Source organism: Tinamus guttatus, unplaced genomic scaffold (genome assembly GCF_059628265.1).
Source record: "Tinamus guttatus ecotype Peru unplaced genomic scaffold, ASM5962826v1 Tinamus_guttatus_pri_ptg000043l, whole genome shotgun sequence".
NCBI classification, from domain to species: domain Eukaryota; kingdom Metazoa; phylum Chordata; class Aves; order Tinamiformes; family Tinamidae; genus Tinamus; species Tinamus guttatus.
In genome coordinates this window covers 445,269-460,856 of record NW_028288577.1, presented here as the reverse complement: position 1 = coordinate 460,856, position 15,588 = coordinate 445,269, and the positions used below count along the sequence as shown (strand labels likewise).

The 15,588-nt window shown below is 47.6% G+C and overlaps 1 protein-coding gene across 4 annotated transcripts; it reads left to right on the top strand.

The window, feature by feature from the left end:
* Positions 1-1,447: 1,447 nt before the first annotated feature.
* On the top strand, positions 1,448-15,114 carry VEZF1 (vascular endothelial zinc finger 1). Of its 4 annotated transcripts, none has more exons than XM_088535728.1 (7): positions 1,448-1,561; positions 7,014-7,711; positions 8,440-8,503; positions 9,429-9,612; positions 10,997-11,227; positions 13,162-13,206; positions 13,550-15,114. In XM_088535728.1, the coding sequence occupies exons 1-7, from the start codon at positions 1,529-1,531 to the stop codon at positions 13,975-13,977; spliced, it is 1,683 nt and encodes a 560-aa protein (XP_088391854.1). In that variant the 5' UTR covers positions 1,448-1,528; the 3' UTR covers positions 13,978-15,114. The 4 variants fall into 4 exon arrangements, with proteins under 4 accessions (XP_088391854.1, XP_088391838.1, XP_088391861.1 ...); XM_088535712.1 differs by having other exon boundaries at positions 7,014-7,819; XM_088535735.1 differs by lacking the exon at positions 13,162-13,206.
* Positions 15,115-15,588: the final 474 nt, after the last annotated feature.

The window sequence follows — 15,588 nt, the reverse complement described above, 5'->3', positions numbered from 1 at the left end:
CGGGGCTGCCGCTCCACGCGCGATCCTCGACGGCCGCCGCGCGGCTCGAGGCTCCCCAGGCCTCCCGCGGCCGCTGGCTGCGTTCCTGCCCCAAGGCGGCTCCGCGAGGGCTCTCCCGCCATCCCCATGCCCTTCCCGTCCCGGCGGCGAGCGGCGCGAGCGGCCGCAGCGCGGCCGGCCCCGTCATGCGGCCGCCCGTGTGGTCAGGGATGAGTCAGCCTCCCCGGCCTCCACGGGCACCCCAGCCCTCGGGCGCTTTTGAAGTGGCTCCAGAGCCCTCCCGGGAGCGCAGCCCTCGAGCGCACGCACTTCAGACTTTCCTCTGAAATCACTTTTTGTGTGTGTTTTAAACGCAAGCAGATTTTCATGCAACCGCTTGACGGAGTGCCAGGGTTTTAAGGAAAACAAACGATATCGGATATCCTAAGACGTGCGAAAGCCCGGCGGGGGTGACGCCGGAGCGGCAGCGCTCGCGTTGTGCAAGGCTGGGGTCAGCGCGAAGGCGGCAGCGATGAGCGTGGGGCTGCGGCCTCTTTCACTACGTGTAACTTAACACTTGGTGGAAAAAAACGGGGAAAGGCAGAAAGAAGCCCCAGGCTGCCCGGTGAGGAAGCACTGAGGGGAGCCCGGCGGCCACAAGCCGAGGTCGAGTGCACGGAGGAGCAGCACGACCTCCCCGTCCTCGCGCGCCCTGTGGGCGGCCCGGACCCGCTGCGTTGCCGCGTTGTGCCCGCAGCACTGGCACTTTCGGGGCTGCTGCCGCGTTGTGCCCGCAGCACCGGTGCTTTGGGGGCTGCTGCCGCGTTGTGCCCGCAGCACCGGCACTTCTATGGGGGGAAAACGGAGAGAGGGGCCTCGCGCGGCTCCCCCTGAGGCGCCTCGCGCCAGGCGGGAGCTGCCGCCGCGGGGCGCGAGGCGGCGGGAGCAGCCGCGGGGCAGGGCCGGGGGAGGCCCCGCGGGAGGCGGCGGCGGCGGCGGCTGCGGGGGAGGCGGCTGCGGGGAGGCGGGTGCCGCCGGGCCGGGCCGGGCCGGGCCTCGCCTCCCGCCCCCGGCGCGGCTGCGGCGGCGGGGCCGCCCTCTCGGCGGGCGGGCGGGCGCGCGGCCGGCCGCGCTCCTCCATCTTCTCTCGCCAGCGCTCGGGCTCGGCTTCCCCAGCGCGGGAGCGGCCCATTGCGGGCCCCGCGGGGGGGGGCGGCCGCGCCGCCGCCCTCGCGCCGCCGCCGCCGCCGCCCGCCGCGCCGCGCCCGCCGCGCCGAGCCGAGGCCGCCGCCCCGCGGGAGGTGCCGGGGGCGGCGCGGCGGCGGCGCGGGCCGGCGGGGCCGCGGCGGGCCGGCCCCGCGCCGCTCCCCCCCGCGGGCCGCAGTGGTGCAGCCCGGAGGTTAGCGGAAGCGGCCGCTCGGCGCTGCCATGTTGAGCCGCCGCCGCCGCCGCCGCTTTGTTGTCGGCTCCATGTAGCTGGCGCCCGGCGCCGCGAGCAGCAGCCGCAGCAGGAGGGCGGCGCGGGGCCGCCGCCGCCCGCCGCGCCGCCATGGAGGCCAACTGGACCGCGTTCCTCTTTCAGGTGAGGCCGCGGCCCGCGCCCCCCCGCCCGCCCGCCCGCCCCGCGCCGCCGGGCGCCCCGCTAGGCCCCGCGCTGTCACTCAGCGCCGCCGCCCGGCCTCCCGCCCGCCTCCCGCCGCACCGAGCGGCACCGAGCGGCCCCGCGCCGAACCGGGCCGGCCCTCGCCGTGCCCCGCTCCTTTCTCCTCCCCCCCGCAGCGAAAAAGAGGGGGAAAAATTCACTTTCATTCTTCAACAGTTCTATTTATTTATTTTTATTTTACTTTTTTTTCCCTCCCTCCTTAAAAAAGTGATTTTATTTTTTTTAAGCTCCTGTTTTTTTCCCCCCCGCCAAAAAGAAAGAAAGAAAAAAAAAAAAAAGCCTCCGTCACCCGCTAACAAAACCCGCTGGAACAAACACGGTGTCTGGGAGAATAAATTAATCCCTCTTTAAACAGCCTGACTCAGGGGCTGAGTGACGAGCCAGCCTGTTTTCTTTTAAAATAGGACAGGGCTGCTCGCACGGCGCTTTAGTCCTTTTTTTTTTTTTCTCTTTTCGTTTTTTCCCTCGTTTTTTTCCTTTTTTTTTTCTTTTTGATGTGCGCGCGTATGAAGAGCGGATCAACGCAAGCGATATTAGGGAGGAATGCGGCGCCTGGACCGGGCGCTTCTCCTTGCTTCCCTCCCTCTGCAAACTGAGTCACTGCTTTTTTTTTCTCCCTGCTTTATTTTTTTTTCTTTTTTCCTTCTTTTTTTTTCTGTCTGCAAAAGGCTTACTTAAAAATACGGCTGTTTATGTAATTCCGCAGAAAATCCAGCGTGCAGAGAAAAAAAAAAAAAAAAAGCTCCTCTTGTTTTCGTAAACTGAAACCCGGATCTTCTTCTTGTCGGGTTGTTTTCTGATGCCTTCTGCTCTTTTTGAGCTTGAAAGCATTAAAATGTGAAATTGAGGCAGCATTTAAAAAATAAAAAGTGGGAGGAAAGTGTGCACATCACCTTTGTCAAGGTAAAAGAATCCTCTTTGCAAATTCCCAGCTGCGGACACTTGCTTACTCACTGCCCTAGTTGGAATTAAAAACAAAAAACGCAGCCCGCGACATGAGTTTTGAAAGCCCGAGCTGAATGAATAAACCCGCAAGGAGCGCGCACCGCTTCTTTATAGAGGAAAAATTATTCCCTGGCAAGTGCGGAGGGATGAGTCACGGGCTGGGGTGCTCTGCTCCGAAAACACGCAGGGAATGTCCCCGCCGAGAGCGGCCGCGGCCCGAGCCGGGGCCCCGCGCGCCCAAACAGCCCCAAAATCGCCCTCTCCCACCCCGTCCTGGCCGTAGGGAGCCCGAATTTTGTGTAGTTTCATGATTTAATGCCCATGAGGACACGGGGGTTGGCTCCGGACTCGTAAGCGATTCCCGCTCTAGTGGGCAGTTGTGATTCGCACCTCGGGAAAGTTTACCCCAAGAAGTTCATCTCTCTGCTTTAGGGCCACCTCCTTCCAAACTGGGGTTGTTTTGGCTCATTTCTGCACGCTCGTGTTGAATATTTTGGGGAAAAAATGGTTATTGGGCTGCAAATACTTCATTCTAGCAGCCTTTACAACAAATGCCAAGCAATACTTCCAAGTGTGTTTTCAGCTTCTCACTGCTGTTTTTTACTTAACTTTTTAAAAGGATGCTGCATTTTGAAATAGTCTTGTCCCACTTTGCTTCAGTTTAGTAGTAGGTTTTGCTGCTTTTAATTATGGAGCCAGCAGTTCTCTTTCCTAACATATTTAGTTACGTGCAACTTCAAAGCATCTTTATAAAACCGTGCCTTGGAAATTTTCCTCAGATTTTTTTTTTCCATATAATAAAACTTTAAGACCACGTAATGAAAGCGGAATATTGTTTCTTGAGTCATTTTGTTAAATCCCATGGTTTAGGGTATGAGCATCCTCGTGCACCCAGCAGAAAGCATTATTCAGATTTTTTTGATGTTAACTTAGCTTAGTTTTTCTTCCTTCTGTCCCCATCAACGAAGTCTAAACCAAAACCCAAGAGATTATTTAAAAGCTAATAGCAGAGTGGGTTTTAAAGACCTTAAACACCAGTAAGAGTTAAATAACAAGTGCAAGTGATTGCATACGCACAGTAATTCTTTCTGGGGGTGGTGTTTTACTTCATGTGTTTTTCAGCTGTAACAGTTTTTTTTTCTAAGGGAAAGTTTAATCCTCAGTGTGTAAAATCGTAATTTTTAGATAAATGCTTTCAGAAAAGGATTTAATGTCTTAAGATTAGTCTCAACAGCAATTAGATATGTGCAATAACTGTCCGTTGCTCTTCCTGAATAAAGTTACTTGATTGTGCTTAGGTGATATTTTGATGAATTGTATCTCTTCCTAAATAATACTCTTATCGAGAAAGCAGTTCTTGTTTGGATTATATTAGTGCCCTGAAATGCATGTTTTGAAAACCGCTTTTACTATCTGCTGGGAGAGTGAAAGTTGTATCTGTTAACGTTAGGAGAAATCATCCATCAGATGGAGTGTTCAAGATATGACTCATGCTAATTTGTTGCTTTCACATTAAGGCTCGAGCGCTAAAATCTTCTAGCCTCTGGCACTGGAAGTTCACAGTGCCACCTCCTACCACTCTGGGTCATGAATTAGTTCTTGCTTTCCTTACTATCCCCCTAGAAGGAAAGTTTTTGTGGTAGAGTGAGGGTGTTTTCCATGGGAGCCTGTCCTGGGCGATCCCAGTACCACAGGAATGTTGCCGTGCCGTTGCTGCTGGGTCGGGGCAGCAGCGCGGTGTGCCGGAGCGGGAGCGCCGTGCGGGGCGCGCGGTGCAGCGGGCGCTGCCGTCCCTGCCGCCGCAGCCCCGCGCGGGGCTCTGCCGAACGCTCCGGCGCGAGCAGCCCTCGGCACGGCCGGGATACCGCTCCCTGCGGAAAGGGCTTCTTAGAAAGACAGCGCCGCTAGGAACACTGGATATCTGGGGACCCAGATAAGCACACTTATATAAGCACTGGCTTCGTAACATGTAGCCTTATGAATATACATTGTTTTATGTTCAACATCTGTATTAGTTCAATAGGAATAGTGCATTGTTACCTTGAAGTGCTAGTGATTCTTTAAGGCTTAAAAGTATCCATAAACTGCATAAGTTTGAACCCTGTCCAAAAGATTTGGGCTCCCTATTATCCGATCTGCTAGCTCTGCCTTTGAAATTGTATATCTTGAGCTATCCTTAGGTGCTCTAAGTGTCTTCTGATGCCACTTAACAACATTGTTCAATGCTTATTTAAAGTTGGCTGTAAAACATTTTCATTTTTTTAATTAAAATTGTATTTTAAGTACATAACTTAATACTGTGCTTTCAATGTGTATGTATATATTTTGTTCTCTTTATGCAATGTAGCTGTCACAATCATTTTTTTTTAATATGGAAAATAAATGGTTGAAAATTCACAACTGTCACTTAAGTCAGGCAAAAAGGTGATGGAAAAGATGAACTGTGTGCCCCACCGCTTCAGGAGTTTAGGATCCAGGTAGTTCTGCATGTGACTCTTCAGCGCTCAGTTGTGCAGAGTAGCCCCTTAGGGTGTGTGTAGGTCCCCGCCGTGCCTAGTCCCAGCGGGGCTGCCTCCAAAGCATCCTGCGTCGATGGGATGCAGGGGTGGCTGCGGCCGGACAAGGTGCTGGTTCTTAGTGGGTCACGCGAGTTCTGCTGCGCTTTAGCACGCTTAATCCCGGCTTTCTCCCGTGCACTCGTCCTGCCAGCGAGTCCTGGAGCGCGGAGGAGCACGTTTCCCTGGCCGGGGGGGTTGGCCTGTGCGTTCCCCTGTGGCTCGCGTCCAAGGAGCAGCGTTGCGCTCCTGACCAGCGAGCAGCCCAACGATGCAGGGTTTGTACACGAAGCGGGAACGCAGCCACCTCGAGTGGAGGCAGAGCTGCCCCGCTGCCCCGAGCCGTGGCCTGGGTGCGCTGCAGTCACCGCTGCTCGCTCTCTGCGTACGTAGAGGCAGAGTGAGTGGGAAAGTCCCCCGTGTGCCCGGTACTGACCTCTCGGAAGGGGTTCACACAGTTAACACAGAAAGGATATTAGAGCGTGCGTGAGAGAACTGTCCTTTTCCCCACCAAAATAAAAGTAGACATGCGGCAGGTTGCACACAGCAACACCCAATGATTTATTCAGCTTTCACAACCTCAAGTGCTGAAAGGAAGCACATGTTATTTTGTGAAGGAAAACATAGAGGAGAAATCCTGGAAGGCTGTAATATTGGTTTAATGTGAATGCAGGGTTCCCCAAACTCAGCTTCAGACCTGGTGTTGCTGCGTTAGTCACTAGACCAATTTAAAACTGGTCTGATGAGACTGAGGCACATCTTGCCTACAGATGTGCTTAAACTGGCTTAAGGTGCTGGTGATTTATTTTAATGCTCCATTAGACTGAATTGGTCTGTGCGCTTTCTAAACCACTTTAAATTTGTATCTGCTAGGCTTGTGTCCCGGTCTAACGGGATGAGTTTTCATAACACGTTTAATGCGTGTGCGTAAGCGGGGAGCAGCGCGGCGCGGCGGAGGCTGCCCTGGCTGCAGGGCTCGAGCTGTGCTGCCCGGGCTGCGCCTGCTCCTCTCCCGTAGCTGCTGCCCCTGCTCTGTAGCTCCGTGTTTGTAGCTCCATTTGTTGCTTTAAAGCAGCTTTGAGGTCTTTATTTTCCACCCCCACCCCGTCCCCTTTCTCTTTGGCACTGTGTTCTCCTGGGTTTCTAGATGTCTACCAGGGCTTATTGAGTAGCTTCCCATTGCAAAATAGTTCCAATGAAGAGACAAGGAACGTGTCTTCATTCCTGTTAGTTTCCAGGTGCGAGGAACCCAGCGCTGGCTCTGTAAGTGCCCGGGAGCCCGCTAAATATAGAACGCTGGCTTAAACGGCCCTTGATCCGAGTCGCTTCGGTGTGGGTTCAGTGCTGCCGTGCTGGTGCGAACACCTTGTTTGAATAAGATGGCTTATCACATCCCGGCTCTCTGCAGCTGCAGTTTAATTCTCTGCATGCGCTAAACTCGGCTTAATTTTAAAGGCAGAGCACTGTTTGGTGTTCCCATCAGTACATTCATAAGCTCCAAAGATAGTCCGAATGTGGTATCTGATATGATGCAAAGCAAGTATCTGTTATGTAAAGATCAAACGATATGTTAGCAGGAGATCTGACAAGCACCTAGTTGTTTTCCTTAAGAAATGTTGCCCTCCGGAAACTTAATTATTTGATTGTTATGATGTTTGCCTTCCTACACTTATTCACCGCAGAATCTGCACAGAGAATGCGTTTACCGTGTGAGTGGCTTATCCTGCCCAAGAATAAAATTATGTAACCCTTTCCCCTTGTTCCTTCAATGGCTTTTGGTCTAGAATTTGCTTTTGGTAGTTTGTAAATGTTCTCACCGCGTCAAAGTGAGCACCCATCAATAGAATTTAAGTGTGAATGTTTGGTTTTAGGCACATGAAGCCTCACATCACCAACAGCAGGCAGCACAGAACAGTTTGTTGCCTCTCCTGAGCTCTGCTGTTGAGCCACCCGATCAGAAGCCGATTCTGCCCTTACCAATAACGCAGAAACCTCAGCCTGCACAAGAAACATTAAAGGATGCTATTGTTGGGATTAAAAAGGAAAAACCTAAAACCTCCTTTGTGTGCACTTACTGCAGCAAAGCTTTCAGGGACAGCTACCATTTGAGGCGTCACGAGTCCTGCCACACAGGGATAAAGTTAGTGTCACGGCCAAAGAAAACTCCCACCACAATGGTGCCCCTTATTTCGACCATCGCTGGTGACAACAGCCGAAGCTCCTTGGTTTCGACTATCGCAGGCATCCTGTCCACAGTCACTACGTCTTCCTCTGCCACCAACCCCAGCAGCAGTGCTGGTGCGACGGCTATGGCAGTGACTCAGACCGTGAAGAAGCCCAGCAAGCCCGTTAAGAAGAACCACGCTTGTGAGATGTGTGGAAAGGCCTTCAGGGATGTGTATCACCTCAACCGGCACAAGCTGTCCCACTCGGACGAAAAACCCTTTGAATGTCCCATTTGCAATCAGCGCTTCAAGAGGAAGGATCGCATGACCTACCACGTGAGGTCTCATGAAGGTGGCATCACGAAACCATACACCTGTGGTGTTTGTGGAAAAGGCTTCTCGAGGTACCATGTAGAAAATCCCAGGCGAGCTCAAGTATTGGCTTTTCATAACCAAGAAGGGTTAAGCTATCGTAGCGAGGGGCTAGGAGGAGGAGACACCTTAGAAGATTGGTGAGGGGATAAAGAGCCTTGTTTACCTCTAGGGTGTGGGTCTCAATCCGAGCCAGTTTGGCAGTGACCGAAAGCGGTCCCTGTTTCATGTCAGTGTTTTGAAATGATTTCAGGACCTCATGCAGGTCCTGCAGGACACGTGCCTGTGTCACTGGTGGTGATAAGGGAGCCCCTTTCCCAGCCTTTGGAAAGGTCGGTGACCGAGCGGGCATGGCAGGCGAGCTGCCCCCTTGTCCCTCCCCGCGGCCGAGCCCGCCAGAGCGCGCGGGGAAGCTCGCGGTGCTGCTGGCCGGGTCTGCGTCCGTGCCGGGGACCGAGAGCTCCAACCGCTGCAGCCTTCGTTGTCACCCTTTCACACACGGTACAAGCAAAGGTACCGATTCACGGGTGTAAGAAGAGCATGGTTAAGTTTTAATCTGCAAGTTGGCTCTCAGTGTAACTACGTTATGTTATTCTAGCCGAAAGCCACTTTGTAGGTAAAGGGGACGTGCTTATTCCTGCCGCGCGGTGTGCTGTGGGCTTCAAAGGGTCTTCAGTGGGTAGCACTGTTAGCCAGGGTGTCACTACTGCACATTTGTAACAGGATGCGTTTTCTTCTCTGTTCCCATCTTCTTTTGCAGGCCTGATCATTTAAGCTGTCATGTTAAACACGTTCACTCAACAGAGAGACCCTTCAAATGCCAAGTAAGGTTCAAATAATTTAATAAGAACACACGAGATTTTGTAGTTAGAAAGTATCTGGTGAATGATCTTCCCAGAATTAAGAGGGTGCTGTGGTGACTGTTCTGGAAGATTAGAGGGGTTACCTTTTTGGAGATCAATGTAGGTACACTGTTTTAACATACACTTAGCTTAGTAGTAGGATCACAAGAATGTCCTCAGCCTAGTAAACTGCAGGAGTAACACGTGTCTTGGGTTTTCCCAATGTTTAGAAATCGATATAAATCAATATTGTATCTAATAGAAGTTAGGAAAAAAGTTGAAAAAAAGGAGGATTAGAATAGGTGATTCTAGATCCCTTGTTTTGCTGTAAATCGAAAGCAAGATGTCATAAGCTGATGGTTTATAAGAGAGATAATTTGACTGCTCGAACAATTAACTGTTTCGCTGGGAGTATCCATGCTTGTTCCAACCTGTGTTTTAGTGACTCACCGTATTAAGTACATGTTTTGAGTAAAAAGAGTAGTCATAGAAGGTTTTGCTTCCTTCTTCTGATTTGGATGGAAACGTAACTGAGCAGTGCAAAATATCAAGTTCAGATTTGTGCAGTAAAAGTATATCAGATACTGCCTTTACCTGTTCCAGGTATTTGTTTATAAGCAACCTCTTGCTTTGGTACATAAGGCAATCTTCTATTTTAAGAAGGCTCAGGTAGGGTAAAGTGTGAGTTTGACCTGCTGGTGTCAGAAGATTGCTCCCATTAAGCAGCTAGATAATTTTCAGTCTCTGCGCGGCAGCTGAATGTTGTTTTCTTCTGTAAGTAAAACTTCAAGCTTTCAGTGGGCTTGCGATACCAGTGGTGTGAATAGATACAGGTAAAATAGCCTAAATGGTAATGCAAATCTTACTCTAATACTGTCTTTAAAAATCCCTGTTGTCCTTCATGTAGACGTGCACTGCTGCCTTTGCCACCAAAGACAGACTGCGGACACACATGGTGCGCCATGAAGGAAAGGTATCGTGTAATATCTGTGGTAAACTTCTGAGTGCAGCATATATCACCAGCCACTTAAAGACACACGGGCAGAGCCAAAGTATCAACTGTAATACCTGTAAACAAGGCATCAATAAAAGTAGGTGGACGTTTTAAAAACATTTCTAATAACTATGTGTTTGCAAAAGTTTGCAAAGAGAGTTGCCTGTGATTACTTTAAAATGAAAAAAAAACAGCCATCACTTTGGGTATTCACACCTATTAAAATTAAATATTTGAAAACAGGATCTTTAGCTCAAGAAATTGGCGTATGCGGAATTGGTTTGGTACCAGACTGTGCTATTTCTTGTAGAGGAATGCCCTGCAATATGTGCAATATTAACCGATCTCTTAAGAACTTAAAAGAGTTTTCTCAGCTTCTAAGTACAATAGTACTTCTTGAACCGTGAATTTAGAAGTCTAACAAGTAATTCAGTAGATTTTAGAATATTTGAGAACTTCTTATATCTGCCAAGTCAGATTTGAAGCCAAACCCCAAAACTCATCAAAGTCAAAGGAAAGATTTCTGAGCGTTTTCTGAGTTTTGGCTCTGGGGCTCTGATTTCTCTGGCAGTAGCTGACAAGAACAGCCCCTAAACCCAGCCCTGATATGCTTTGGTTATTAATGGTATTTGACTTGTGCTACGCAGGACTTCAGGTGAGATGTTTGTAGTAGTTCCTTCTAGTATTAAACTCCCTGAATTCCCCCTTAAAATACCTGTAACTTTAACAGACCTCGTTAGTGATGTACGATGGGGTATTCAGGGAAATCAAACGGGAAAAAAAAAATGAATGTCTTTAGAAATTGTGTCCTTGAAGTCTTTTAAAACATTAATTTACAGGATCTTTTCAGCTCATGTTACTCCTGGATGGTTTGAAGGTACTGTGAATGTCTGAAATGCCTGGTAGTTGAACTTAGTACGAAATTTTTGTGAGAGATCTTTTTCAAAGGATAGGTTTACAGGTCTGTCAGTTTGGTGGTGCTAAGCAGTGCCTGTGAGGCATCACAGCAGTTGGTAGAGGTGAAAACGATGAGCTGAAGTGCGGCCAGAGAGAAGTAACATGCTGTTCTGTGATAGAAACGTGAACCGAAAACATCGTCAAACTTGCAATGACAACCGAGGGGGTCTTTTGACAAACTGGAACTGAGCTTTAGAAAAACTGCAGCTGGCTGACTGTCTTGTGTTCTAGAGAGTCCTTGCAACCTTTCCTATCAGTCTTCCTAAAGTACAAGCAAAGTAAACTATTAGAAATGAGTTTTGTTTTGTTTTTTGGTAGAGAAACCACGTGTTCCTGACTTGACACCTTATTTTTTAGATCTTGGGAAGGTAGTTAAAAAAAAAAAAAAAAAGCAGAATTGATTTTATGTTTTTAAACACTTCTGTGATTTTCACTCTTGGAATCCTGCAAGTCATCTTTGTCATCTCAGTAGAAAAGAGAGTAACTTTGCAAGGTGAATTTGTGTTCTTACTTAATTGGCATAGCGTGCATGAGTGAAGAGACCAGCAATCAGAAGCAGCAGCAGCAGCAGCAACAGCAACAGCAGCAGCAGCAACAGCAGCAGCAGCAACAACAGCAACAGCAGCAGCAACAACAGCAACAGCAGCAGCAACAGCAACAGCAGCAGCAGCAGCAGCAACACGTAACAAGTTGGCCTGGAAAGCAGGTAGAGACCCTGAGATTATGGGAAGAGGCCGTCAAAGCAAGGAAGAAAGGTAAAATGAAACATTATTTACAGTCCTGGTTTTACAAGATAATAGAGCTTACAAAGTTACATAGGGAGCTGAAGAGACCAGAAAAAGAATTGTGTTATGTGAAATTTTAATTCTCATGTGTAGAAGTAATAGCTAAAAGCTAGCAGGGGGATAAATAACCAGAATTAAGCTGCTGTAAATGAACTCCTTATTGTTTACTTCCCATTGGTGTCTGTGCTTGAATGTGTACGTAGCAGTCATCAATTATAAAAGGATGTTTGTGTCTGCTCCAAGGCAAGAGTGTGTTTTGGACTTGCATGTGGTTTTTAGCTGTGTTTATGCATGTGTACCTGTTGTTAGCTTGTGTGCATGTGTATTATATATGTTTATGCTTTATGTATATATAAACACACGTATACATTTATATGCATGCACACATAAGGGTTCATCATCAGGGTTCAACATCAGGGTTCATGTGAATGGTTTTTGTGTCCCTTCTATCTCTTCTGTCCCATTTTTCCATTCATATTATCCTTCACTTAGCTGTATTTGCATAAAGTTTTCTGGACCTCACAGAACTTACTCTTCCATCTCTTTTCTCGTTACAAAAATAACTAATACATGGTAGTGCTTTTCCTTATTGCCAGTTCCCAGCTTGCATTTACCTATCCTACTGTAACTGGGGTTGAATAGCTTCATTTTGTTATTCACTGTGCTAGTTTTGGAAGGAGTAGATTGCTTTGATTTAGTGACTTGTGCTGAAGTGTAGCAGTTGCAAATCTGTTGCTGCTTGCTTATTCTTTTCACAGCACTTTGATTTCTAATACCTGCCATGTGACTCGTGTGGATTACATGTTTTAGAACAAATTCTTAGTGACCACTTGCTGTTTTTCACTGGCTCAGTATCTGATTAATAAATGTTCTCAACTCTTCTCTTCCCCCCACCCCCAAATTTCCTTTTAGTTTCTTCATTCTTCTCTAGGTCTCGTTTGTGCACTAAGCTGCTTGCTCCTTTCTCCTTGATTATTATTCCAATTGATTGAATTCTGCCATTAGACATTAGTAATGCTAGCATAAACATTAAATATAATGAGAGCACTAAATGGGTGAAGCAAAGGGGTGTCAGATTTAGGAAGTCCCTAAAAATGGCAGCAGTTGGTTTTTTCTACGTGCTCTTTCCTGCGCCTCGCTCCCCCCGGCCGCCTCTCGCGTTGCCGTCGCGGGATCCCCTGGGACGGAGCGGTGGTTTTGGAGGGAGCGGCTGGGAAGGGGGTCCCGGCTCCGGGCAGCTCGCGCGGAGGGGGCGGCTGGGGTGGCTCCTTGTGCATTACTTTGCTTGGACGCCGAGGCTGGAGCAGTCAGTTTTGTTCCTCTTTTTGTGCTGGTCCCCCCACTAGTGCCACTCGTTGCGTTGGCTTTACCACACCGTGCGGGTTTTTTTTAAGTCCGGTATTATTTATTTTCACAGTTTTTTCTTTTTTTTTTTTTTCACTCTTTCCCTTCCCCTCCACCCCTCCTAGATGTGGACTTTGAAGAACCAACAGTAACCCTTGCATGGGGCTAATGTTGCTTTCAAAGTTAACCCGCCCTTGCTGCCCCCGCGGGGCCTGGCAGCGCGGCTGGCCGGCCGGCGGTGCCGACGCCGAGCGGACCCTCGCCGGACGCCGGGGCCCTCTCCGCGGCGCCAGCCCCTGCCAGAGCCTCCTTGTCCCGCGCTTAATTCCTGCTTGCTGCAAAGCAAAGTAAAAAACAAGACCCAAAAGCGACCTCGGTGTGGAGCTGTAGTTAATGGAAAGGCTGAGGAGCTGCTGGGGGCTGGGGCGGTGCTCGGGTAGACACGTTGTGATCGCTGGAACTGTTTGGTGGAAATAAGTAAGACTGAAATAAGCAGGTGTAAATATTGAAACGAGCTTTGCTTATCAGTCCCTAATAATGACTTTTTAAAACCTTCACAGAATGTCAATTCACCTTTGAGAAGGCTATAGAGTACGTACCCTTCGGTATGTACACTCTCTCCTCTATTTATAATGTTCCTCTTGGGAGGGTGTTTTTGATTGTACCATACTGTTTTTATGAACAACAAAATCCTCTTTGTAATAGACAACTTTGCTTGACTTCCCAGGAAAAAAAAAATAACTCGAATGAATTGCATGAGAGTATTGCAAGAGTATTTCTTGTAGGCTATAGAATGTTAACAGTTTTAACTTACTAATAATTCCTAAAGAAAATTATTCCAAAATTTGTACCTGTTCTTGTTTGTTTTTATTGTTTTTTTCTTTTTAAATCTTGTCCATGGTTTTTTATGTGTTAAAAACTTTTTGTCTTTTTATGTCTCATTTTTAGAAGCTGCTAACTTGTGCCAAACCTCCACTGCTGCTACTACGCCTGTGACTCTTACTACTCCATTCAATATAACGTCCTCTGTGGCTTCTGGGACTATCACAAACCCAGTCACAGTGGCAGCTGCAATGAGCATGAGAAGTCCAGTAAATGTATCAAGTGCAGTTAATATATCCAGTCCGATGAACTTAGGGCATCCTGTAACTATAACCAGTCCATTATCCATGACATCTCCATTAACGCTCACCACACCGGTCAATTTACCCACCCCGGTAACCGCTCCAGTGAACATAGCGCATCCCGTCACCATAACGTCCCCCATGAACCTCCCGACGCCCATGACGTTAGCTGGCCCATTAAATATAGCCATGAGGCCGGTGGAGAGCATGCCTTTCCTGCCCCAAGCCTTGCCCACGTCTCCTCCCTGGTAAAGAATTTCTAAACAGTATTAAAGAGGATTAAAATGGAATCCTTACCAGCAGTTGCTTTTTGGGTTTTTTTAGTTCTTTCTTCTAGTTAATAATAACTCAACCTAAGTCACTGGTGTGGCATGCACCGTCAGAGACCATAGTAGCATCTTCCCCTGTTGATTTGGCGATTGTTCAAACTTGAGTTTCACTGGAGCACTTCATTTAAAGTGAGTTTTACCTTTTACCTTTTAGCTGACTGATACTGAATTAGAGCAGATACGTACTTGTCAGAGTTAACAAAAAAAAAAAAAGTCATTAAAAATCAGCTTTATGTTTTATCCCCCAAATTATAACTTAGAAAGTTATTTTAATGTAAACACTAGCAAAGACCCCTCTGTATCTTTAACAGGGTGGATGGCTAATTTTACCTTGCCAGTTGTAAGTCCATTATTTCTGAGCTAGTGTAGAATCTTTGTCTGTGTTAATGTTTTCTTTTTTCTTTTTTTTTTTTTAATGAGTAAATGCATTACAATGTTGTCATTTTTAAAAATGCATTTTGGAGAAAATATGCATTTTACCTTTGGGAATATGATAATTTCAGGCAGCATTCCCTATGGGAAAGGTGATACCAGCTCTGATATGCAAAGCATATGATAACTTATCATTCTAACTTCAACATATAATAGGGATTGTGACCTGATATTTGGAGATGTAAATATTACCCAACATATTACCCTAAGGGAATATAGCATTGTAGTCGACATTTTTTTAAAAAACAACCTGTTCTTGTTTGGTGAGAAACAGCCATGGCTGCCAGAAGAGTCAAAATGTATGTAAACATGGTCTCTGAACAGTCAGACCCCTGTGGGACTCTTACCTAGGAGCAAAAGGAGTGCTTTGAAACTTAGGAAATACTGCTTTAAGCTGGAAGATTCTGGAGGCACCGGGTGTGATTTTTATGCCCTCTGCCTCCCAATCAGAACCTGCTGGTGTTGCAGCAGGGGACAGACGTGTTAGTTGTTCACTAGAAGTTTTGTCTTATATTAAATTGTATACAGTTTTTATTCTAACCACTAACTAGGTAGGATGCCCCTTCAGGACAAGCAGAGAGCGTCTTTTAATTTCTCCCCTACTTCTTAATCAAGTGTTGTGCAAATCTGTTCAACTTTGTAAATATTTGCAAACATCATCATTTTTACGTTATTCTTCTATTGTGTTAACACATTTCTATCAGTTTGTGGGAGTTTTGGGTTGGTGGTGTGAACTGTGCAGCCCAGAACTTCTCCATAAATGATCACACATGTTTAAGCTACATGTGCTTTTTATTTCTTAACCTGTTTATCTGTACATAAAGTAGGAAGCAAAATCTAGGGAAACAGATATACTTTTTAGACTATCATGTCACATATTCACGTTTTTAAAACTTTGTTTAAAAAAAACACCCTAAAACCAAGACTCTACATTAAAAAATAATAATAATAATAAAATTACAGTTGCGATGTTTTTATCCTAATGAAGTGGGAAGTTGTGGAGATTGGCGTGTGCGCATTGCAGCGAGTGCTAGCGGGACCGACCGCGTCCGCGTGCCCGGCCAGCCTGCGGGGGCAGGTCACAGGTATCCGTATCATTACG